Source organism: Antedon mediterranea, chromosome 9 (genome assembly GCF_964355755.1).
Source record: "Antedon mediterranea chromosome 9, ecAntMedi1.1, whole genome shotgun sequence".
Taxonomy (NCBI): Eukaryota; Metazoa; Echinodermata; class Crinoidea; order Comatulida; family Antedonidae; genus Antedon; species Antedon mediterranea.
Window position 1 is genome coordinate 5,121,720 of NC_092678.1, and position 24,905 is coordinate 5,146,624.

General features: G+C 33.5%; 5 protein-coding genes across 6 annotated transcripts; 4 read left to right on the forward strand and 1 right to left on the reverse strand.

The window, feature by feature from the left end:
* Positions 1 to 1,211: 1,211 nt before the first annotated feature.
* On the forward strand, positions 1,212 to 6,920 carry LOC140059551 (uncharacterized). Its single transcript, XM_072105492.1, has 16 exons — positions 1,212 to 2,040; positions 2,407 to 2,486; positions 2,591 to 2,711; positions 2,815 to 2,889; positions 3,086 to 3,248; positions 3,558 to 3,631; positions 3,786 to 3,869; positions 3,951 to 4,012; positions 4,133 to 4,222; positions 4,434 to 4,511; positions 4,653 to 4,713; positions 4,956 to 5,031; positions 5,220 to 5,557; positions 5,715 to 5,867; positions 6,005 to 6,139; positions 6,248 to 6,920. The coding sequence occupies exons 1-16, from the start codon at positions 1,546 to 1,548 to the stop codon at positions 6,389 to 6,391; spliced, it is 2,229 nt and encodes a 742-aa protein (XP_071961593.1). The 5' UTR covers positions 1,212 to 1,545; the 3' UTR covers positions 6,392 to 6,920.
* On the reverse strand, positions 6,921 to 14,440 carry LOC140059550 (uncharacterized). The gene is made up of 17 exons (XM_072105491.1): positions 13,590 to 14,440; positions 11,319 to 11,398; positions 10,978 to 11,074; positions 10,812 to 10,886; positions 10,487 to 10,649; positions 10,288 to 10,364; positions 9,895 to 9,978; positions 9,688 to 9,755; positions 9,474 to 9,551; positions 9,288 to 9,348; positions 9,100 to 9,175; positions 8,614 to 8,960; positions 8,305 to 8,449; positions 8,122 to 8,210; positions 7,922 to 7,990; positions 7,618 to 7,752; positions 6,921 to 7,360 (listed from the first exon to the last, which is right to left on the reverse strand). Exons 1-17 carry the CDS (start codon positions 14,394 to 14,396, stop codon positions 7,208 to 7,210), a joined length of 2,604 nt encoding a protein of 867 aa, XP_071961592.1. The 5' UTR covers positions 14,397 to 14,440; the 3' UTR covers positions 6,921 to 7,207.
* Positions 14,441 to 15,731: 1,291 nt separating this feature from the next.
* LOC140058791 (uncharacterized) lies at positions 15,732 to 18,328 on the forward strand. Its single transcript, XM_072104533.1, has 5 exons — positions 15,732 to 15,921; positions 16,266 to 16,344; positions 16,875 to 16,926; positions 17,147 to 17,401; positions 17,540 to 18,328. Exons 1-5 carry the CDS (start codon positions 15,881 to 15,883, stop codon positions 17,602 to 17,604), a joined length of 492 nt encoding a protein of 163 aa, XP_071960634.1. The 5' UTR covers positions 15,732 to 15,880; the 3' UTR covers positions 17,605 to 18,328.
* Positions 18,329 to 18,530: 202 nt separating this feature from the next.
* LOC140059083 (nicolin-1-like) lies at positions 18,531 to 21,379 on the forward strand. Of its 2 annotated transcripts, none has more exons than XM_072104911.1 (7): positions 18,531 to 18,723; positions 19,565 to 19,646; positions 19,834 to 19,928; positions 20,098 to 20,211; positions 20,604 to 20,681; positions 20,792 to 20,893; positions 21,000 to 21,379. In XM_072104911.1, the coding sequence occupies exons 1-7, from the start codon at positions 18,583 to 18,585 to the stop codon at positions 21,039 to 21,041; spliced, it is 654 nt and encodes a 217-aa protein (XP_071961012.1). In that variant the 5' UTR covers positions 18,531 to 18,582; the 3' UTR covers positions 21,042 to 21,379. The 2 variants fall into 2 exon arrangements, with proteins under 2 accessions (XP_071961012.1, XP_071961011.1); XM_072104910.1 differs by having other exon boundaries at positions 19,565 to 19,649; positions 21,000 to 21,375.
* A 112-nt stretch (positions 21,380 to 21,491) lies between these two features.
* LOC140059082 (ubiquitin carboxyl-terminal hydrolase 8-like) lies at positions 21,492 to 24,746 on the forward strand. Its single transcript, XM_072104909.1, has 3 exons — positions 21,492 to 21,651; positions 22,078 to 22,221; positions 22,568 to 24,746. The coding sequence occupies exons 2-3, from the start codon at positions 22,106 to 22,108 to the stop codon at positions 24,366 to 24,368; spliced, it is 1,917 nt and encodes a 638-aa protein (XP_071961010.1). The 5' UTR covers positions 21,492 to 21,651; positions 22,078 to 22,105; the 3' UTR covers positions 24,369 to 24,746.
* Positions 24,747 to 24,905: the final 159 nt, after the last annotated feature.

Sequence of the window (24,905 nt, forward strand, 5' to 3'; positions counted from 1 at the left end):
ATTTAGCACAGTCTGTGTACGTCTCGTGGAATAATACGCATTACGATCGAAATCAACACCCTACTACCAAATATAAATACTAGTTTACAAAGCGATATACTGTATATCGAGTCATACACAATGATCAATTTAAGGTTAGATTATATAAATAAAGAAACTAGTATTAAAATAAAAATCAATTGGCAAAATCTCTTGTCCATTTATGAACTGACCCATACTGAAACATTATACACAAAATATTCATGGTCATTTTCCCGCCAGTTGGATGAGGTGATGGTCACTTATTCCAGTTTTTGCTTTAATAGGTTTCTCATCAGATTCAAGTCAGATTCAATAGATAAATCATTCAAGTATTAAGTATAAGCATACCTTACACTCATGTATCGAAAAGCCATTATCGTTCTCTCATTTGAAAGATTCACAATTACTACCAAGTGCTGAGGTTATTTAAAAGGGCTTAATAGACATAATAAAACACTCTTTATAGTATTTTTACGGTTTCCATAGCAAATAACAATGTTTTAGCTTGTCTTTTGTAAGTATTAGTTGAACCGTAGCCATGACGACAACAAAAGAAATGAATTTGAGGAAATGAGAGAATTTAGCCATTTTAGTATCGTAATCAATGCCAGGTAACTTTAGTTATAGTTTGTTTACTACCAAACCAGGGCTGTAGTTGTAAGAGAATCTACCACCCAAACGTCGTAAAAGTCCATGGTAGCAGATTGGTACAATAGGCCCATATTACTAATCTGCTTTAAAAAAAATTCTGATTCTAGATGATAAAAAACTAACTACATTATAAGGTAGGTTAGCGACTTTTTGATTACTCGTGATATAGATAGGCCTACATCAACATTAAATATGTTGGGTCTATAGTTCTAGGCCTAGATTGGTAATTATTCAAGTTTGAACTTCTGCTTTGAATTCAATACACTTTCTACAAACACTCACTAGTGTGTTTTCAACTGCAGTGGTTAATACACTAGTGAGTTGTAAAAGGTGTATTGAATGCGACAGAAGAACTGATTAACTTTAATCTATAACTTTATAGGCCTAAAGTGTATATTCAATACAATATCTTTAATGAGCCAAATAAAAAATGTTACTTTATATTGATTTATTACGATATATTAAAAGCTTAAACTTCTTTCAAAACTCCCAATCGTATTTAAACACAAATCTTACTTCAGTTAAGTTTGAACTGGAGTAATACAACTTTTACCCGTCTAATTTTCAGAAAAATATGATCTCGCGACAGGTGCACATCTTCGTCAAGCCCCGTCAATCAACGTATATATTTAAGTACCGCACTACTTTATAAGATTATTGATATGTGATGTGTAATCTGTGGAAAAGCAAACATTGAATTTTCCGATAATATACAACAGGTGAATAAATTGTACAAGGTAAACTCGGATGTCAGAAAGCTGGTATAAGTACGATTTTGATTGGTTAATTAAGAGAAACAGACGTAATGTTCCAAGGAGACAGCCAATCAGATAGAAGATCTAAGACAAACAAGATAGAACGCATCTTTTTATTATGAATATCGTGCGATATGATAAAGACATGTTTTGCAATATGAATAAGCATATACCAGTGCACAGGTCTACTAGAACATACCATCTCAATAAGGGAATTCCTGGTAAAATTTCTTATGAGATTCTTTGGAAACAGCGTCAAGAAAAGTCGCACGTTGTTAATGATGACCAGCTATCTTTTGGCGGGCTAACGTCAAGATCATCTCAACGTGAATTTATGAACGCGCAGCGCAGAAAACAACATTTAGGATCCGTGCTTGAAATGATGGGCAGACAACGAAGACGTCATAAACGGAGACGACATGAGGCGGAGCAGTTTAACTTGAAGTACGGTGGTTCTATGAGTGATTTTGAAGCTACTGAAGCCTACAAAAACGAGAGAAGAAGACGTCTCGCCATCCCTGATAACAAAATGAGAACTACGTATAAGGACATGATGATGCAGGTTGACAAGAAGACGGACAACACAGACAAAAACAAACACAGTACAGCAGAAGTGAGTTCGTTATTATTAAGTCTTGTCGGCGCACAAGGACGTACGCGCAACGCAAATGAGTTGACCAATCACAAGTGACAATTCTGATGATTAGTATTGTGTCGTGATTGGTCAAATTGACGTCCTTGCGTTTAAGCTTGAATTTAAGAAGCGCAACGAAAGTAATTTGACCAATCACGACACGATGAATTATCCGCACTGTCGCTTGTCATTGGTCAACTCGCTTGCATTGCGCTTCATCTTTGCGTTACGACCTTACTTAATGATAAATAAACATTGAATACTCTCTATGAAATAAATGGTTCGTTTTCAACTTTGTTGTCGATCACTGAATTCGTTTAAAAGCATTTAAAATCATCATTTCAGAAAAGTCAAAAGAGAAAGTTCTTTTCTAGAGTTACTTTAATCATCCTATTACTTCGGATGGCTAAAACATATATATTTAGGTAAGTAAAATGCATACTGCGTTTCTTTGAATAATACTAATAACATTTATAAATGATATATTAACCGGTTGTGAAATTTAAAAATCTTCGTAATCTTCTTGTAGTGAGAGTGATCGAAAGTTGTTGAATCTCTACACGGCACTAGATGCTGCACAGGCGGCTGATAGCTATAAAATACAGAACGACTTAGTCTTCGATATCACGAAATTTAAAGCCAGTAAAAAGGTAAAACATAAACGTAGTATTTTTTTATACTCAATGTGACAGAGTGTTTTGTTTTGTATTTTCTAAGAGATGCATTAAAATAAAATTGTTTATTATTTTGCAGAGGCGCGTTTCTATGGAAACGAAACGCGTTTTAAATCTCCCGACCGAACAACGCACGGATGTGGATATATACCATGTAGGTGTTGTTTTCTATCTTTATTCAATTTTAACAGTCTGATATCGATTCGAAATTAAGTTTATTATCCCATAACAGACGCACACACAAAATGAACTAAACTAGTATACCGTATTGCACTAATTCCTTTCTACAACTAGTTCGGAACAGCTGTGCATGTACACTTTTACATTTATATAATAATATTTAAATGTAGGTTCAAGTTGAATTGCAGAGGTTGAAACATTTAGGAAGATTTCCTATTGAAATGCAGAAAGATTTAATCAGAAATGCTTGGTTTGAATCCTATGAACAGCACCGTGTTTTGATACGCTATGGTCGCCGTCCGTGGACGTTTTATGTCATACTTTCCGGTTCAGGTAGAATACAACTAATATTTGTTTTCATGGTGACATTATGGGAATAGCATCTTTATTAAATAAAAGAATGGTTAACTGTTTCAGCTGCACCATCAATTGGTTCATTTCCGGTTGTGGGTCGATTAAGATTACAGTCCTTTCTCGCTTAATAACCACCTAATCACCCATCGACCAAGTAATTTCTATCTTATTCGACGACACCTCAGTGATTTTAATCAACGTTTTCGACTTATAAGAAACATCAATGCATATTATGATTTTTTTAGCTATTATATTTACTTTAAAAATACCAACGTATTATTTTATTAGCTGTCATTTTAGAGGGAGATCCGTCAGATATTGGTCGTGAAGTTATACCTATTAATCCAGGAGGAACATTCGGTGTAAGTTGCCAATTTTCTTCCCGTGTTCTTTAATGTACATTGCGGGATTTAATTGATATAAAACAACGTTTCTATATCAAATCAAACCCGTCAACTACGATAAACTACTTAGTTTAAAATTTATGAATTTTATCATTTAATTATTTTTCTGTAGGAGAAAGCAATAACTGATAGACGTCATCATAAAATAACTGTAATATCAAAGGAACGAATCGAACTGATGTGTCTTTCAGTTGACGTAAGTTTATTTTCTTCAATAAATTTCTTTTAAATTCACCCATCATATTATTCCTTAAGTCTATTTCTATTTTATTTCTAGGATTATATAGATATTTTCTTAGCGACTGGTATAAAACATTTAAGTAACAGTGAAGATCGTAGGTAAGAAGTTAATTTCTGAAAATGTTAATTACTTAATGAATATTTATATTACCTAATGAATATTTAAATTACTTGAAAATTTAAATGTCATGTTTTTATATGTCGTAATTCTGTCGACAGTGAACACTCGAACTGTGAAATCAAAACTCAACAGCCAAAGAAAAGGGTCTCGATTGTGAACCTTACGAACCAACTCGATATTTTTTTGAGGTAATTATTATTTCAAGATTGTCCATCATGTCCATCACTACCAATATTATCTTGGTTTTACTAATGTTTTTTTTTTAAAGTTTTTTCTAAAGTCCTTACGAACCAACTCGATTTTTTCAATGTTCAATGCAATGTTCTTACAAGATTGTCTATTATGTCCACATTACTAACATTACCTTGATTTTACTAATACTATCTTCTTTTTCTAAAGGTCTATACGTATATTTGATTCCTGGCCTATTCATCTATTGATGTCAAATCCAGACAAATGCACATTTGAATTTTACAAGTAAGGCTTGTTTATACACATTATCTCCATGTTGTTAATATTTTCATCAATCAACAATTGTTCAATCCAACATGATTAAGCAAATGTATGAGTTATTTCATCATGTTTAAGGTAATGAAATGTTATTTGTTTACTAATTAGACCAAAGGCAATTATCGTGGAAGATAGTAGGACGTCAGACTGGGTATATCTCATTAAATCGGTAAGTCTGTAGATTAAGTATATACTTTATTCTTAATCGAGAAATATTGCGTTACTTGGAAATTTTAGTATTCAGTATACAGGCTTACTACTATATAATGTTTATTGTGAACTTTATTCAATCAATCGTAATATTGAAATTAAATGTATAAATAGAGGTGAAACATAACTGCACACATTTTTAAAAATTAAAATTATTTAGCAGTTTTGTAACTCTTGTTAGCTTTATTTGTTGGCATGCAGGGTAGCTGTGCTGTTATGAAAATCTTGCAGTATAAAATAAGAGAAGTTGTTGAACCAGTTCAATCAGAAATTCTGAGTAAGTAGACAAGTTTGAAAACAAACAAATTCATTAATAATGTTTGACATTTAAATATACTGTGCTTTTAATTGGCTAGCTATTACACACAGTCAACTTTTAATACATATTGTAATGTAATGCAACATTTATATAGCGCTGTCATGAAGATCAGAGCACTTTTTCAACAACATTCTTCTCCCCTTTAGCTAAGCAAAAATTAAGATTACATGAACATCCATTTGGATACCATGAGAACGTAATAAAGCAAAGAAGTCGAGCGTTCTTCAAAAACAGAGCAGAACAATTGAAAGGAAAGTGGATTCGACCAGCAGAACGACCAACGAACATGATACAAGTTAAAGTCAGAGATGATACGCATGTTAAATATGATAATGAAAGAGACATGACAACGGAAGAAGAGGAGGACAGAGAAGAATCAAAGAAAGAATGCGAAAGGAAGAAAATGCACAAAGATAGGAGGAAACTGGAAAACACAGATGACATAGAAAATGGTAGAATAGAAAAAGCAATCAACTTTACAAAAGTAAGAATAGATTAACATTAATATGCATACACTATGATACACGTAATAATAGAAAAAACGATACACTTTACAAAAGTAGGATTGTATTCAAGAATACATGTGATATCATTTGAAACCAATGACAATGCTTAAAATGAGTTAAACTATTTCACCTTAGGGTCCGTTCTTAACACATAAAGTGGCATCTGATGGCGAACAGAAACTAAACATAGAAGCTGAACTTGAAGGACTGACTGCTAAACGTAGTGTTAGTAAAGATAGACAGATTAATTACCTGAAGATAGATACACTGGAAAAGGGAAATGTTTTTGTAAGTATATATAGTTTAAGAAGACGGAGAAATTAGTATAAGAATTCGTATGAATGACAATGGAAAAGAAATTTAGAATACTTTGAAACGATCAAAAGGGAACGCCTAAAAAAAATTTCTGTTTCTTTACATTCTAGGGAGTTCTGGATCTGGTATTCGGAGAGCAGTCAAAGCTAAGCCTAGTCAGCAATGGTGCAGAATGCGTTTTGATTTCAAAGAAATTCTTTACTCAACATTGCAATGAAGAAACCATGAAGGACATCTCGGAACACGTATGTTCATGATTTGTTCTTCTTTTGACCGCGTCCAATTCCAAATTTGGTCATTGTATTGTAATGTAGCCGCCACAGAATCCCACAGAGAATTTGTTAATTTTTCAGATGCGGCCGTACCCAAATGACGAAACTTCCCGACGAGATCTCAAAGAAAAGTTAAACTGGAGGAAAAAACGTGACCTAACTATGCAAGATGTTGTTAGCAACTTCAGGAGGAATATCAGTCTTCGGACGCAGATCAGACCATGAACCAGTTACCCATTCTTTCATTTTTGTAATGAATATTTATGTTTTTTATTGTGAATGGAAATAAAGAAACAAACCCATGACCCCCAATACCCCCAACCCTCTCCTCCAGGATCAACATGTTCAGCTGCAAGAAAGTGTTTCCCTTTAAGATATTTCAAATCCGACTTGTTTGGGAATTTGAATAATGAACTTGTATTGTACATTATATACGTTTATGTATTTCATAACGCTTTTGAATTGAATTGAAAAATATATTTATACTTGGTAACCTCTTCAGTCAAAGACTGGTCTCCCAGAGGGCCAAGTTGGTGATCAGTGGCTGTGATGTACTAGTACACCGGGGTAACCCCCTACTCGTCTCGAAAGATGTACTAGGTTCTCTAAAGTTCACACGAGCTAGATGTGTACACTGGACCTACGGTTTATAGTCCTTATCCAAGAACTAGGGAAGAGTTAAATTTACAGTAATTTAACTCTTCCCTGGTTGAACTGTCTTGATATTTTGTAAATAAACAAACTTTACCACATCTACTCGTAAACCTCTGATTTATTTCAAGCAATATAAAGCATTGATTGTAGTTGTAGCACAAAATAATTATAATCTGTATTTCTATTGTTTAAAACATTTTTGATCACATCGCATCCGGGCTATTTACTATTGCACATCTTGTCTAACAATGAATTTTGTGTTCTATCAATAGATAATCTATTGTCGTTCATATAGATAATCCATTGCCGTTTATATAGATAATCCGTTGACGTGTATATAGATAATCCATTGTCGTATATAATCCACTGTCGTGTCGATAGATCCGACTAAACACCCACGTCAACTAAGGATCTTTTAGATGATTTTTCTGCATTCTTTATGTTAACTGTTTTCTTTAATGTTCCGATTCTAAACTCCTCCCATTTCATCTCCACTTCTAACTGGGCCTGCATTTCTTCATCCGTTGGATATGGATATTCCTAAGGATAAATAGCATAATGGCTGACAGACGTATGGAATGGAAAAAGGCAGCAGAAGTAAGAATGAAGATTGGTTTCTACTAGGACGCAACCGAATTGACCAATGACAAGCGAAATTCGGATAATCCATCGCTTGTGATTGGTTATTTACGTTGCGCTAGTACGTCCCTGCGTTGCGTCCTATTGGAAACCAAGCTTTATGCACAGATTAATAAAGACTGTTCTTTAATTTTCAAATAAGATTATTTGTTACACACCTCTGTCCTTAGTTTCGTCATCATATGCGAGTCCACGTGCTCCAAGTACAACTTCTTAGAAAGTAAAATGCACTCTGCACCATTACTTACAACTGCAAAACTCGGCTGGAGTCCGAAGGCTAGCTCAGCTAGACCCTACCAATACAAATAATTATACACATTGTTAGAAGAACATCGAACAATTACAATTATTGGCTTGGTTGGAATTCATTTTATCGTATTAGTTTATGTTGTACAGCGCTTAGAGGTTTCACAACATACAGTTGTAATTACACGTGTAATTACAATTGTTTTAAATACTTACAAAGACCGATCCTTTCGTAAGGGTTTGAACTGTAACCCATATATGTTTTACTCCATCTTCTGCATTTTCCTGTAAACGAAGTTAAAACATTTGTAATAGATTGAAATAGTAAGCATTAATACTACGTAACGAGATGAAAAGGATGATGGGTAATTTGTTTGTATCAAATACCTAAAAGTAAATACTGTCTTTGTACCCACCTGGTCAAGATTGGTGTCGATAACTTCGTCCACCATTGTCTTTCGTTTCCCACTTGGCTGGCTACTGTTCGTTGTAACTTTCGCGTCACCTGGTAAAAAATGAATTTGATTTGTTTTATATCATTTTCTGTAGTTTAAAGCTCCCGTATTTGTGTTTTGTTTAAAATGTTTTCCTCGGCTTACCTGTAATCTGGTAGAACCGTTTCAGCGGGTCATTGTCATCCGCAGCCTCCTCATCGTCTGCTTCTGACGTGTTATCCTCTTCGTCGTCTGCTGCCTCGCCTTCTTCTATGGATTGTTGGTTTGCGCGTCGTCTTTCCAAATGAGGCTAGAATTATAATAGCTTACCATAATTAATCATTAATTACATTAAATCAACAATTATAGACAACCATGTGCTTGATATTGCTACCGTTAAATCTGCATTAGTTTGTCTGAGTTAGTTTACAGTTACTATTTTACAGTGTGTTTAATATCAATGATCTAGCCTACTTTCTTAACACTTAATGGAAGTGTTGACGACCGTCTGTTTTTATATGTTTTTGTCGCAGCATTATGTATTCCACTACTTCGTCTTCTATCAGTTCCTTCCTCCTTCTCTGCTTCTCCTTGTTGAAATGAAACCCTCTTACTGTCGTTTTTATTTACTCCTCCTAACACTCGTTTTCTGTTATTTGCATAAAGTTCGTTTGTGTTTAGATCGTTCAAGAAGTTTTCAAACTCTTCACGTCTTTTTCGTTGCTCAAAATTCTCGAAGCTCCTGCCTGCAACTTTCTCCATACCAGGGAATAATGACAGACGTTTCCGCCTCCTCATATGATCGGGGAACCCCTTACCATCTAGTAAAGATCAAATAACCTTATTGAATTATCAACATTATGGTTAATATTATGTTAATCCCGACTGGTATATAATTACCAAAAAATTAAGAAGAAATAAATATTGATTATGATGAATAAAATGTGTGATCATACTGACCTGAGATTGAAACCCGCCGCGTATAACTCTGTGTTTGTTTTACCTCTTTCAAACGTTTCATTACTGAACAGCTTCCCTATATAAAATATAAGCATTACCGCACATATAAATTAAAATTAATACAATAGAAAATATCTCGGTTGCATTAGTGTGAGAGTGTGAGACTGAGAGATGAATGAATTGCTTACCGATTTTACAATAAGAATCCAGTCAGTGGTTTTGCTGTTCTTTATCAATACGTCACCCCTCCTGAAAATAAATTAAGCGTCATGATAAAAGCAACCATTGATACGCAGAAATGCTTAATAGCGTCCCATATTAATTCTCTCTACTCATAACAATTTCTTAGGCCTGGGTCAATAGTTGATACTCACATAAAGTAAGAAAATACACATTTCTTTCTGTTTCCGACTAATAAGTGTAATGGCCATCCATCTAGAAATTTCAAGTTTCTGAAAATGAATAATTATCATCACGTTTATGATACACAGAATTAATATAATCATTCGTATTTCACTTGCCTAGTTTAGTTCAGCAATAATCGATAATCAATAATAAGCAATAATCGAAATATTTAGTTTAACTTACTTTACAAAATCGTTTTCTGAATCGAACAAAGATGAGATTCCACCAGCCATGAAAATCTGAACGTAATTCTGTTTTTTTAAATAAAAATGATACAAAAAAGTGGGTCATTATTAATTGACAGAATACTTTAAATAATTTTCCTTTATTAATTTAAGTATGTTATCGGTTTTTATCGGGTTTTATCGGTTGTTATTGATTGATACTCACATCAGCATCTATGCAAAGAAGTTCAATTCCTTCACGGGCGATGATCGTTGACTGCCTCTGTGCTTTATTTACAATCGCAAGTTCCTATTAAACGGAAACAAAATAGTAAACAGCATGTATTAATTTTTACTTACTAATTTCATACTTTTTATATTGTTTTCGTAAATTTCAGATATCTAATTCGTTATTCTGTTATTTTTAAACAAGTGCGTTTGCTCTCCAATAAAGCTTGTTCACACTTTGACGCAATGCAATGACGTAGGCCCAACGGAAAAAGTGAGTTGACGAATCACAAACGAGTTCACATGATCAATCGGGTCGTGATTGGTCAAATAACTTGAGGCGCGCTTTTATGTCATTGTAAAACTATTCAGACAGATAAATGATACGTACCCCAAATGTCTCTCCTTTATGTAAATAAACTACGGTCTTTGCGTACAAACTTCCTTGTTCTAAAACGTTTACAAGTACTAAAGTAAAAACAGACAGTTATCATCAATTTTTGGTAGATTTCAAACTTTCAGATGTAGCCTATATACGTCACATTTATTTTGAAATCCTGGTTTCTAATTGGATAATGATTTGGGCTTACCTGATCCAGACAGAATAAAGTAGAAATTATGCGGCTGATGACCCTGGCGTAAGATGACCCGTTTTGCCGAATATGTTTCGTACCATGCGCATTGAACGATGGCTTGTTGCATGGCTAACGGATACTCAGAAAATGTCTTGTAATTTCTTAGTGATATCAAACACTGAAATAAAAGATTAATGTATATGAGATGAGATATGAACAGACAGACAATTGTTGGTTGATTGCGAAAGAAACTGAAAATGCGACGAAGCGTGAAAAAAGGTTATATAACTGCAATGTATCATGGGATATGTCATATAGAATAAGAACAAGAGTTTCATACGTGGTATTTTTCTTTGTCAGTTCGCTCATGCGCACTTGTAGTCAAAATCCTCTTTGCGTCACTTGAAATACCAGCCTAATTTGAGAAACAAATATAATATGTCATTATATTACACTTATAAGAATGTCTTCAATGTATATTTAGAACTAACAGATAAAACACTTACTTTTCTGTTTGCTTTAAAATAAGTTACGTCAAATAGAAGTTCTTTCTGTTCGTCATCTACAACAAGTCCTCGTGTTGCGGTTCCTCTATCATTAGCACTGTAACATTAACAACAACAGTTTTAAAATATTATATTTTAGAATTTGCTCGTTCATGATTTAATGTGTAAATATGCTGTGTGGTAATTTGTAATTTATCAATTTATTCAAAATTCTGGATTCAAGAACATGCCACAAATGTTCCAATTATGTTCTTAAAATTGAACGATAAAACATATCATTGTCTTCGTTTAATAGTCCAATAATAAACCAGCTGTTTTAACACACTAAATGACACATTTACCTGAGATAATGAGTTTTGCAGAGTCGATACAAAAATATTATAATCTTGGCAGACGAACGAAACTTGCGCAATCGTTTCTCCTGTCAAAAGAACAACATTAACGAAATGAATGGAATGATGTATGGCAAACATCCGCCATGTTTGAAATATTACGTTCTATGTAAATTACTGATACTCTCTCTTTCTCTTCATAAGTATATTGCAAATATTGTTGAATTTAGTATCAACTCTTCATTAATGTGTGGAAATGATAAATGGAAATATTATTATGATAAAATAAATAGGCAAACGAAAAATAGAAACAGTAAGTAAACATCATGTTAACTGTTAAACCATATGGTTTCGTAATCATTGTACTATTTATCTTTTAAATATCGTAAAGTAAAAGTGTTAGTATTACTACTATTTGTTACTATTGTTGAATTTAACATGTACAACAACCCATCTTCATTAAATGGGCGGAAATATTATGATAAAATAGTAAGAAAACGAATAATGTAAAGAAAGCATTAAGTGAAAATCATGGTATTTCAAAAAGGAAAACTGCTAAACCATATGGTTTCGTTGTGGTGATTGTTTAATTTTACTATTTATTTAAAAAATTACCACAAAGCTATAAAAGGTGCATGAAATCGTCTCATTGGACAACACGTTTATCAGACGGATGGTTAACAGTATATACTTTTATTGAATTATACCTGAGCTCCATAGAGACACAGACTGAGGGTAATACTATCATTCCCAATGGAAAAAACCTGGCAATGAACCACAGAAATGAATATCAAAGGTAAGCATTCGTTCATGGTTCTAGTAAATCAATTTATTTTTTAACAAGAACAAGCGCGTTACCTTCTGTTGTTGCTAGGACACTCAAAAACAATTAAAATTATCAGAATTCGAGTTCATATTCAATAATCTATTACAAAATAATTCTTTTCCAGAGGAAAAAATCGATATACTGTAGGCCTACTGTATAGATTTGTAACAATCAATTAATAGGCAAAACACAATCTTTTTCAAAAAAGATATTTTTTTAATAGCAAAATGTAATGTGTCATCAACGCTCATCCCATTATCTATTTTAAATATCAAGACTGAAAGGTGGCACCGACAAGGCTACTATTTACTTTGTAAAATGGGGATCAAGTCAACGCCCTTTGTTTACCCCCTTTGTTCATGGTTACCGAGGAAGATTGATTACAATGAATAAAGCTATATTGACTTAGGAGAACGATCAATGCCTTGTTTATTGGTTAATTAGAGACGAAATCAATGTTATTGTTGTCAAATTTAATTCTAAGATTACGTGAGGTGAAAAGTTGGAGAACAAACACTACAGTCAAAATGTTACACAAGGTGATGGTGGTTATGCAAAGAAGTTTTAAAGTTTTTATTTCAAACATGAAATTAAGAATCAAGAATGGAATAAGAATTAGATAAATGAAACAAGTGGAATAGTTTTAAAAGCATTGAAAATGTATAATTATTTGTTATATATTATTATATGGTTGTATAGAGCCCAGTGGGACTACACACGAGGACCAAACATCCTTCTCCTAGATACGCAATGAGCCTCTGAAAAATCCACAGCAAACCACTTGGCTAAGTAAATGTAGTTAAGAACGATCTCACTTTTTAAGTACGGTCATTACTTGAAATTCGATATGAAATCAAACACCATAACATTACTAAATATATTTGTATTTCTTTTGAAAGTAATCTTAGTGCGTGCAAACCCATTGGAAAGCACGCATGAAACAACAGAAACCGAGTGTAGGGCCATAGTTTACAGTCTATCATCGCGATTGAAAGAGGTTTGTGTTTGGTAAAGTTTAAAACATATAGAGGCATGTTTGAACATAAGATGATTTTGGGAATCTAATGATGTGAGTCTAAGCACTGACCACAAATATTTATAAAATGAAAAATGTTTGTTTAGTGAACAATAACTTTCTGAAAATCAATATTTAAATAAAGAACTATGTTAATGAAAGTGCATTAAATTGAGTATTGCAATTCGGTAACGAAGAATTCTTCTTTTTTAGAAAAATATACTTATAAAGTAGTATCATATTCGGCCAGGAAAGAGTGAATAGATGATTTATACATTATTTTGAGCAACCAAATTTTGAGTTATCTTAGGTATGAGTGATGGAAAGAACATTTACATTTTAAATTGAACTTGTTGCCTCAGTTTTAGTGACCATAAAATACCAACATTTAACTGTTTAAAACACCGCAAAATATAAATATTAATAAAGTCACACTTACTCTATTTCGTTGACGTAGTTTTTTGAGTTGAAAATGCAACTTGAATGAGCTCTGCGCAACGCCCAGTCCAGTTGCTAAGAAACCTGTACCGTTAGTCTTAGTTGACCCCCTCCTCGGCCCTGTTACCCCTCCCCGTACATCAAACACTACATCCTGTAAACGAGATAACGTTGAACCTCGCCGTCCATTCCTAGATTTAGGTTTATCATCAGTAGTCTGAGATTGTAAACTATCTCTTAGTTTATGCATTAAAGATCCTCTTCGTGCCGCTGTGACCACTGGCTGCTGTCGGTGGACTTCTCCATTTGACGATTTTGATTCAACTCCTAGAAATTCGTCGATTTTAATTAAAACTGATCCTTTTGTGCGTCTATCTTTAGTGACAAGCTCATTTGTTTCGGAGATTAATAATGCATCATCACTTATCGGCAACATCGTTTTCGTTCGTGCTATTGTACTGGACGTCACGTTATTGTTAGTATTATAAACTCTGACATCTCGTAATCCCTGCTGCGGTGATTCTAAACTGTTCTTTTCAGTCGCTGTTTCTTCTTTTATGTCAGAAAATCCGTTGGAAAAAGCAAGACTTCCTTTACGAAGACTCATTCTCTTTCGTGATTCAGGGGACGAATGGAACGAAGTCCGTTGAGCGTTACTTACCCCTGCATCCCCTCTCATCAATCGAAGTGATTTTAGCATGCTCTCTCGTCTGTGTTCGCTGCTTAATTTATCGGTGGCAGAAAGGTTGAATTCATTTACCATCATCTGCCTATTCACTTTAGCTTGAGATGAATGATATGATTTCATGATTTCCGCATACTCTTATATACATCATCAATAGAAAAACCCTACAGAAAATTTACATTTTTAAATAGAAAGATCTTAAAAATGATAGAATCTGCAATTATCGAAACAATGAATTTTGAAGTTCGACGTCGTATTCCTTGTCATGCCTTGCGAACTAATCTGCACATCCCACAGATTGATCAAACTTTGGTAAAAGTATTGAACTAATTCATCCGTCAATTATAGTTAGCGCATCACGTGTGCAAAATTAAATTGACTATATTCCGTAACATTCCATAACAAAATTGACTAATTGACAACACATGATACAAATTGCCGTTGCTATCAAACTTCGGCTTTACTCTAATAATTCGTGTATCCCTTTAGTTCACCACCAGTATTGGTCATAACTCAGCGATTGCCTTACATACGTCACTTGGTGATGGATGAAAAGCAAATAAAATGCATAATTTCTTCCAATGAAAAACAGGAAAGTGCTTTGATGAAAGAATGCGAACTAAACACAAGAAATGCAAACATACAAACAGCTCGTGTTACAGTCAAACGTCGAACATGACCCATTTTGTTTTTTTTTAAATTAATGTTTTTACTACCATTGTAAGTGCGCCAATTAGGATAACTAACGATATAATTAACAATGGATAATTAAGTTATTTAACGTTTAAGTAAGAAAGATTATGTACCGTGATTTCTTAAGTGACAATTAATGTTGACAAACGTAGGTAAAGACTGGAACAACTTGTTAATTCTTGAGACAAAAGAATAGAAATGCGCGCATATTACCATTGTTGACTGCAAGGTGTCAGACGTACACAGACAAAACGTACATACAAAACAAAATACATCTTCTTTGTATATATTTTTTTTATTTCAACAGATTAGACATCCTTTTGTGTTATATTCTACTAAATTGCACACATTCGTGGACGCACATATAAACCGAAATATTAATATTATCAACATATATTTATTCGTTTCTTCACCTATTAATTTAATATTACATTAGATAAGTGACCTTTTGAAATATTATTTTGTATTATGAATTTGTTGTGTCTGTTATTTAATTTGCCAGTGTACTTATACTAAACAATAAAAAAATAAATAAAAATAATTGGACTGAAGTATTATAAAATGAAAATGTATAAAAGTAAAACATAATGAGTTTTTATTCGGTATCATAGAACTTTGGCCAAAGTTATGTTACGGTGTTTCCTGACGTCATCACCGTAAATAAAACACAATACTTGTCTAAACAGTGCTGTGTAAACATAAATTCAATAAGTTCTTAATCAGGCTTTTATTCGTTGCCTACACTGCACCCTTCACCCTTCTCCTTCAAAAGGTCCCCTGTGATAGGTTGCCATGACAGCAAAGAAGCTTAACTTAACTCTGTTGTTTATAGCAGTTCTTGAGTTCAGTTAGCGAAGCGTAGGCCTACTGCACTAGCCCGTTTTAATTGTTTGGGCTGGTGTCGTTGGGGAATAATGGCGAATCATACCAGGGCACACACCGCACGGAAATCATCGTAAGTAAACATTTAATTAAAATGAAGCATAGTATTTATACATTGTAATGCCTTTTTTTTAATGTATTGTTATGTAATGTACCTAATTATGTAGCTTTAACCACGTAAGGTGATGTACAATACAATTTTAGATCTCAAAATGTATAGTACTTTATTAATTGGTGTATTACATAATGATTGTTGTGATCCATTCCCGAAAACACTGAGTACATCATTGCACAATTGTCGTCTCAAAGCTAGCATTATTATCATTTTAAAGAATTTTAAAATAGTCAGTTTCAATTGAAGATTGCATTAAATTCTGTCATTCATTAAAAACTAATGATATTAATGTTTGTTGTCAGTATGACATTCTTTTCAAAGAATGACCCCGTTCGATTACCCCAAGGCCATACTGACCACTGGACGAATATGAAATTAAAGGTAAGGCCAAAATATGTTTTGTCATTAAGTTACATCATTTGTTGTTGCCGGTGGTCTAGGATGGTTCCAGTGAAATATATTTAAATATGGTATAAAAGTTATAATAATAATGAGAACATGCATTGAAGTTTAGTTTTAGTTTAAGTTTTAGTTTAAGTTTAGTTTAAGTTGTTTTCAAATTTTGTTTAAATGTGCCGTAGGGCCCCTCAGAAGAGCAGTTTTATTTTATTACTGAGAGGGCTACCCTACTGAAAGAAAACTAAATAAATAAATAAATAAATCACCTATAAAATGCTATTTCAAAGTATTTCAGTTTTTCAGTACGCTAGAATTCAACAAACGTAACACAATGTAGTGAATTATCTGCTACCTTGATTCTTTTTTTATTGATTGATACGTTTTATTCGTTGCATTTCATTGTTTTGAATTTTCCAATGTTTTAGTTTTGTAGGCCTACTGTGAGTCAAGAATAATCCTTCTTTAATATCCGTTTGCTTATAAAATTATTTAACTTAATTTCTTTCTTTCAGTGTACCACTGTCCAGGTCGCAATGCCTTCTGGGAAAGTGATCAATCATGCAGGTATGTTTTCATGTTTTGTGAGTTTCCATTTTCGAATTTTTTTTTTGTCTAGGTAAATTTGTTTTGTTAGTAATTAATTGTGGAACACGCTATATAAATATACACATACCATCTATATTTCCCTCTCATCCTTTATAACAATAACTGTGTATCTATTTATCTAGTTTGGATCTAATCTAATTATTACATATACTCTACTTTGAAATTGTGATTTGTCCAGGTTCAGCTCCTGTTAGTGTACCAAGAGATCAGTGGGTTGCTACATTTCAGTACAACCCCGACGGCTCGATGTCCCGTCTAGAGGACCACACATTTTCCGATATTCTCGTAAGCAAACTGAATGGTACCGTGCCCGGAGGATATGACAAAGAAAGAAGCAAACCAAATAAATCTAGCAAACTACGAACTTCTTATAACACAAAAGCTAAAGAAGGCTTCGCTTACTGGAATATAGAACGGCCTAAGCCAACAAGCTGTAAGTATAACATTCATAAATACAGAACTCTTTGTGTTTTATTGTGATGTACATAATTTAATAACGTAAATATGCACACGTTACGTTACGATGATCTATACTAAATTATATGTCTTATATCTTTGTCTTATTTTTCAGTTGCTAAATCTGGTATTGGATCAGCAAACACTGTTCTCGGCATAGGAAATTCAGTCAGAACTTAATCAATCAATCAGACGGAATTCACAACACTAAATTCTCCAACTTTGAAACGATAAACATGATTACATTGCTAGCTACCGCGAATAAACCTTCTCGGAAGCCTGCTTGTCCATCCTAGATAGCCACATCTTAAAATATCGTTAAACCAGTAAAATCAAAATGTTGTAATAATAATAATAATGATAACAACAATGACGTAATAAAACTTTAAACCGCATCATGTAGAAGATGCGACATTGCAGCTGAAGTAGTTATAGAATTTAAACCTAAAACCGATAACTGTGTTATCAGGTATTGTGGGTAACGAGCTGATCAAAAACGACAGAAAGCTGGTGTGACGTGTGTTTGTTTTGCTGTGCACTATTTTCTATAATAAGCACATGTTTAAAATATACTTGTAGAAGATATGAACCAACATAGTTTTAAATATTGTCATGTGTGTATGTTTATTATCAGTCTTCCTTTTATGGATACCAATCTTCCTTATATGGATACTTGTCTTCCTAATATTGAAACCAGTCTTCCTTATATGGATACCAATCTTCCTTATATGGATACTTGTCTTCCTAATATTGAAACCAGTCTTCCTTATATGGATACCAGTCTTCCTAATATGGATAACGATCTTCCCTAAATTGTTATACAGTGTATTATGAATTGAACAACAATTGTGTATTAAATTGAGGGCGCTGTGTTGTCATTTGGAATTAAATTTACTTCAGGTGATATCGTGTTTTTACTTTTATTTTAATTATTCTAGACGCACATTCACTTAAGAAGTGTGGTGCCACTGTTTCAAAAGCTTATTATTATTTTAAAAACTTTAAAGATTAGTCTTCCTTATATGGATAACAGTTTTCCTTATATGGATACCAGTCTTTGTGTAATTGAGGGCGCTGCGCGTTGTCATTCCATTGTTGATCGTCTGATCGCCGCTAGGGCCGGCTAGAGCCTAGGCCTAGTCTGTAACTTCTAGTAAAATGTCTTCGAATAGTTCTATAAAATGCACAGTTAAGAAGCCCGTTGAAGTGAAAATATCAGATACAAAATCAAGTTTATGCAGTGGGCTATCAATTGTTGATTTGTCTTTTCCAAATAATTCTGAAAAGGGCATCCAACAGGTACGTATACGTTGGTATGGGATCGGGCAGGAACGAGGCTAGGTCTGTGTCATGGTCGTTTCGTCCCTGCTGCAACGGTCGTCATAGTAATCTACGCCCGGCAGCGATTTTTTTTTTCGTACATAAGTTGGGGACCCCATGTGAAAGATAGCCGAACTACTTCCTAAATATAACTAAACCTAACCCTTTAAATAATCTCTCTCTCACTATAAAGTAAAAGAAGTAGCTCATGGGAGTCGAACCCCATACATCGACATGTAAAGTCCATAGTCTTATCCACTCGACTACACAGACGGCTCGACAGAAATCGTTTGCATTAGCGAATTGTAGTTAGCTGAATTCTTACGTCACACCTTATGGATATGATTAATGAATATTCATGTTTATTTTGTGACGTTTCACGAGGGGTCCCCAACTTATGTACGAAAAGAAATATCGCCGCCCGGCAGGGCCCGGTATCTCCCGCGGTAGGGCCTTATTATATAAAATGTTATCAGTACGTTCTAACATTATATTTAATGTTGTTGTGATATTTAATTGTACGTTTTATACATTTTAAATGTGAAAAACTGTCAAAATACTTACTGATTGATTAGTTAGGCCTAGTTAGGCCTAGAGCTAGTTTAGGTTTTCCGAAACTGAATACTAGGCCTATTACTATTTATAATAATCTTCTAACATGTTGTTATTATTATTATTACATTATTAAACATAATGTTATTAACATGCTCTAGTGGTAAATTGAACTTAAATTATATATAGTTTTATTTCCAGAAAGCAAGTTAAAATTACTCTGCAATATAAACCTTACTGTTACTGTATATGCTTTTTTTCCCAAAAGATTGAAAGTATTTCATTCAAGAATGCATACACAGCCTTTCTGACAATCAAAGTTAAAAGTGAACAGAATTCATCAAGTACTGGTGGTAAGTTAATTATATGCAAAGTAATTTGCCCAAATATGGTAGTGATAAGATGTCATCGTGTCCATATATGGGCACATCACATTTTTTTTGTTTTAAGGTTGATAAAAACAGTTTGTTTTTTATGGGATGGGCAGCTGATAAAAAGTGGGGAATGATTAGTTGTAAATCTGCGTCTTCTTTTCAGGTAAATGGAAGATGTGCCTTCATCGTTACCAATTAATGACATCACCTCATTATGAATCTGGAAGCCAGGATTATTTCAAAATACCATCATCACAGGTTTGTAGCAATCCCAGAATGCATCCTCACTTCATTCAGATAATTATAATCATGTTGAGTGCACTTTATTAACATCTGCAAATTCACCCTTTTTCTTTAGATGTTGTTTATAGCACAAAATATACTAGAATTAGAGAATTTATTAATAATAATTGCTCTTGGTTTTCAGATGTTGTTTGTACCACAAGATGTAGTAAGTGTACGACTAATCCTACAGCAACCATCATCCGCATGGAATCAATTTGGAATTGAGCAAGTGTCTATAGAAACACCAACAGAAAATGTAACTAATACTGTATATTTACACTGGTGTACTACCTATTATTAGTAATTCATAGCAATTATAGTAACCCCTATTATATTCGGGTACAAGTGTCCTCAAATGGCAATTTCTTATAAATAAGTCTTGGCTGTAGTGTTCAAATATTGTCCTGGAAAGTGCCTTGGTTTCCACTAGGACACAAGTAATATGGCCAATCACAAGCTATGATTTATTTGAACTGTCGCTGGTCATAGGTCATCTCGCGTTGGGTTTACATCCTTGTATTGCGTCATAGTAGGAACCAAGCTTTAATAGAGATGTCATCTGAATACGAGTTGCTTCATAGGGCTACACATTCATTTGGTGCTTTATTTAATCAATTTCATGAATATATTATTTTTTTGTAATTTCAGACAAACGAAGAAGAAGCGATCTCGAAATGGCTCCAACAACATCTCAACTTAAACTCTACGGTTAAGAAAAAGATTGAGGTAAAAAAATAAAGTAGTTTTTAAAATTTTAAAGAAAATAGGTTGTTGAATATTCATATTATCCTCTTCTTGTTAAGTAAAAGTTTTAAATACTGTTGTATATTGAATAGAATGTAGAAGTAGATGAGGTATCGGGCGGTCTTCACAGGATGTGGGCGCTAACCGAAACCGTAAAAGCTCAACAAACGTCCGCATCACTCGGCAGATATGAAGTAAGTAAAATCACTTTTATCATAGCTAAGATGTTAATACAACCTTTCAATCTAAGTACTACACTCAGTATTGTACAATACTGATGCAAAGCTTGATTTGTTTTAGGTTGACGATAGTTACGAGATAAATCTGTTATCTTACACATGATGTAGCAGCTGTATCCGGCTTTAAGGCAATTCATTTTGATAAGTGACTTGGGTCCGGTTTCTGTTGCGAAAAAGTAATGGTTGAAACACTCAAACAATTTGAGTTTAGAACATGATTTAACCAGTTATTTCTGTTCAATGCAAAATAACAGTTATTTGATTGACAGCTGTAGTAACTTGAAGGTTTGACTGTCGGATTTTTTGGCCACAAATTTACCAACAATAATGGTCAGTCTAAAAACTATATTTTTAAAATAAACTGTTTATTCTGCACAATGCAGCAAAAACAGGCCTTAAATAACAGTTGTATATATTTGGTAAATAAGCAGGCAGTGTGTTTTCCTTAAGTTGAGTATTGAAAATAAAGTATATTCTTGTGATTGTAAAAATAGTATGTTGTTTTGTGTATAATAATAATATTTATTAAAACCCGATCAAATATCGAAAAACTGCACTGTTCATTTTCACATACTGTTTTTTGTAGTAGTTTGTGGAAATACTTTATTTCTAAGTATAGAGGGCGCTAATTCACATTTGTTTTTAATTGAAACGCGACGTTAAAAAAAGCGGTCTTTGCTGCTGACGCGGTTTGTGTTGTTTTTCTCTAATAGGTAAATATTGTTTTCCTCTTCTCTATAAAAGTTTATTTTTAGTTATTTTTAAAGCTTGATAATTAAAGTTATATATAAAAAAATGTATTTATTAATAAATTCTAAGCCTATCGAAATGTTTAGGATAAAGGGCTAGGCCACGGCCGACTTGAAAGTTAGCTTAGAGATAGGTCAGTCTTCGGCATACCATACCGTGGAAGACGTGCATATGTTTGTAATAAAAGTCATTTGGACCTTTTTTCGTTTCTGAAATATGGCGTTATTTATCTTGTTTGAACTTGTTAAAAGCTATAAGTACGTCTTATCTTTATATTATTCAAATAATTATTGTATTAAATGCGACTTTTCAAACTAATAAAATATTGTAATTTATTATAAATATTAATTATTAATAATTATTTATTTATTATATTTATTAAAATTCAGAGCCCAGCAACGAAGGAAGTTGTTTGATATGATGATGGCGGCGTTTGTATCAATGCTTCTAGCGTCGATTGGTTTTGGTTTAATCGAGTTTGCTGTTTTTCTTCTGGTGGATTACATTGTAAAGGCTTTATTACAATCTGTCAAGTGAGTATAAAATAATTTAGCTTTTTATAGATTTACAAAAGTATTACAGTATATATGATAATAGTATTTTGTTTTATGTTAAACGTATTTAATGTACTGTACTATTAGTATATTAGTAAGTAATGTCTTATGAATCATAAGCCCTGCTTATTTATAGACTTTCAGAATTTCTTAAAAATGAATTTATTACAGCTTCAGCTGAAATAATCAATTAACCATTCATCAATGTTTCAATCTTTGAATAATTCAATCCTTGATTATTTCAATCAATATTCAAAACTAGAGTAATTTAACAACCAGTCGTTCAATCAATCTATACACTAAATTTTTCCTTTTTTTTTTGCAGTGATAAAAGGCAACATTGCCATATATGGGCATTTGAAGCAATGGTATTGTTTCTTCTATCAAGTATCATTTACGCTGTGCACCATTTGCCATACCTCCTCATCATACTCGCCACCATCACTTTTGTTTCTGCCATCCTCCAGTATTTTGATCTTGTTTACAATATTAACAATTTTTTATCCAACTTTCACAACCGTTTTCGTTATCGAAAATTTTTAGACTTTTCTTTTGATTACGAAGAAGAATTATCTGAAGACTCTCCCGTACACATGAATTCAAGAGTGCATGCTCGTCCAACTCTACGTCGAGAGCCACCGTCTCCGACGTCGATTGATAACTTTATTTCACCGATTCGTAATCGTATTGAAAGCCCTGCAAATTTTACACCTAAAAACATCGCTAGAACGTCAACCCCCTGTTCAGATCAAAGTTTAAGTGTAAGGTCAAAGTTGAAAACATTGGTGGGGATAAATCCTTATGTGAATCTACCACCTGGACTACCAAACCGTGGAAACAACACCTGTTATGTAAATTCTGTTGTTCAGTGTTTAGCCCATACTCCACTTCTTGTCAAATCACTCATAAAAGAAGTAAAATTTATTTCACATGCACTAAATGTCGAAACTCATTTTTTGAAAAAATTCGCAGAAATATTAGAACAATGTTCTGTTCCTCCTGGTTCGTCCGATAAGAAGATAGTCGATAACGTGCCGTTTTGTAATGCCGTTTCGATGTTAGTGCCGCATTTAGTGTCAAATCCACGCCACGGACCTCAACAGCAACAGGATGCCGCAGAGATACTTCTCTGGTTGCTTAACAAAACTAACGAGTTACTTGTTTTGAACGGAAATAAACCTAACGGGCCGCAGACTAGAAGTAGACTGCTGAAACCAGCCGTTGCTAACAACTTTAAGTGGAGAAATAAAGTGGTTAACAAGTTGCTTTGCAGCTACGAAAGCAATGAAACCAATAAATTAACAGCAATCAAAAATGAGGAAACTTCAAAACTGAAAAAATATGATACTATGCACTCGCTTTCTTGTTTCCAGTCAGTCGCTGTGTTATCAGATGTATCCTGGGTAAAGTATTGTCGTAATCATGCAACCGTCATCACCGAACTGTTTGCGGGGCAGTTAGCTGAAGTTCGACAAAGCTATATAACCAATCAAGTGTCGTTTAGTACGCAAGCGTTTCACATTTTGCCGGTTCCGCTCGTTGATCCCCGTACGATATCCGGACTCGTCCACCTCCAAGATTGCATACTAGCTATGGGATCGCTAGATCAACTCGGTAGCGAGGATAAAAGCTTGCACGATAGCGTAACCAATTTGAACAGAAGCGACGAAGTAAGAAGCGCTTCAAATAGTTCGTTGCTGAGTAATCATTCATTTACCGACGGACAATATCAAACCATTTTGCGGTTTCCACCAAAATGCTTAATTCTTCAACTTAACCGGTTCTGTTTTGATCACGATGAAAATATAGTTCGCAAAATTCGTTCCCCGGTTAATATCCTAGAACAAAATCTTGATCTATCATGTTTATCATACGATAAGAAAAACGTAAATGGCCGCAGTAATACAGACTACCTGTACGATTTGTACGGAGTTTGTGTCCACGAAGGAGGAGGTAATTCGCAGTATGGCCATTATTTATCGCTGTGTCAACTTGACGATGGTAAATGGTATAAATTTGATGATGAACTTGTGTCGCAGGTGAACATTACCTATGAATGTAGTTCACTGCCCACAAGAGAAGGGGCCTATTTGCTCTTTTACAAACGTCAAGCTGATTTTAGATAAAATTCTTGCCAACAAATGTTTTATCATTTTTTTTTATGACTACTAAATTGACATGCTGACTGATTCACTACTCTATGTAGCTGTATTTCATGTAATGTAAGTTATTTCGATAATATTTTAACAAGAACATTAGAGTTAAAGTGCAGTGCTCTCATACTAAACGTCCTTCAAGTCCTGTCTAATTTTTATGTTATTAATATTTTAAAGTTAAATGCTTTTGAAGCGTTTCAATTTAATATTTTGTTTGTGTAAATACTCTGTTAATTTAATATTGCCCTATTTCACTGTATATAGTTTAGTAGTAATAATTGTTTATATTTATTTGAGGGTAAAAATTTAATGAAGTGGCGATATGGCAATTTTAATTTAATTCGTAAATAGAAGTGAAAAAATGTATTTCATAATAGTAGTGTTTTTTGAAATGTTACTTTACTAATGTACAACTATTTGTATTTTAAAAATAATAAACACTTAATACAAAGATAAATTATTGATTATTATTTTGTTGGTTTTCATTCATTTGCAATGCAATTAAAT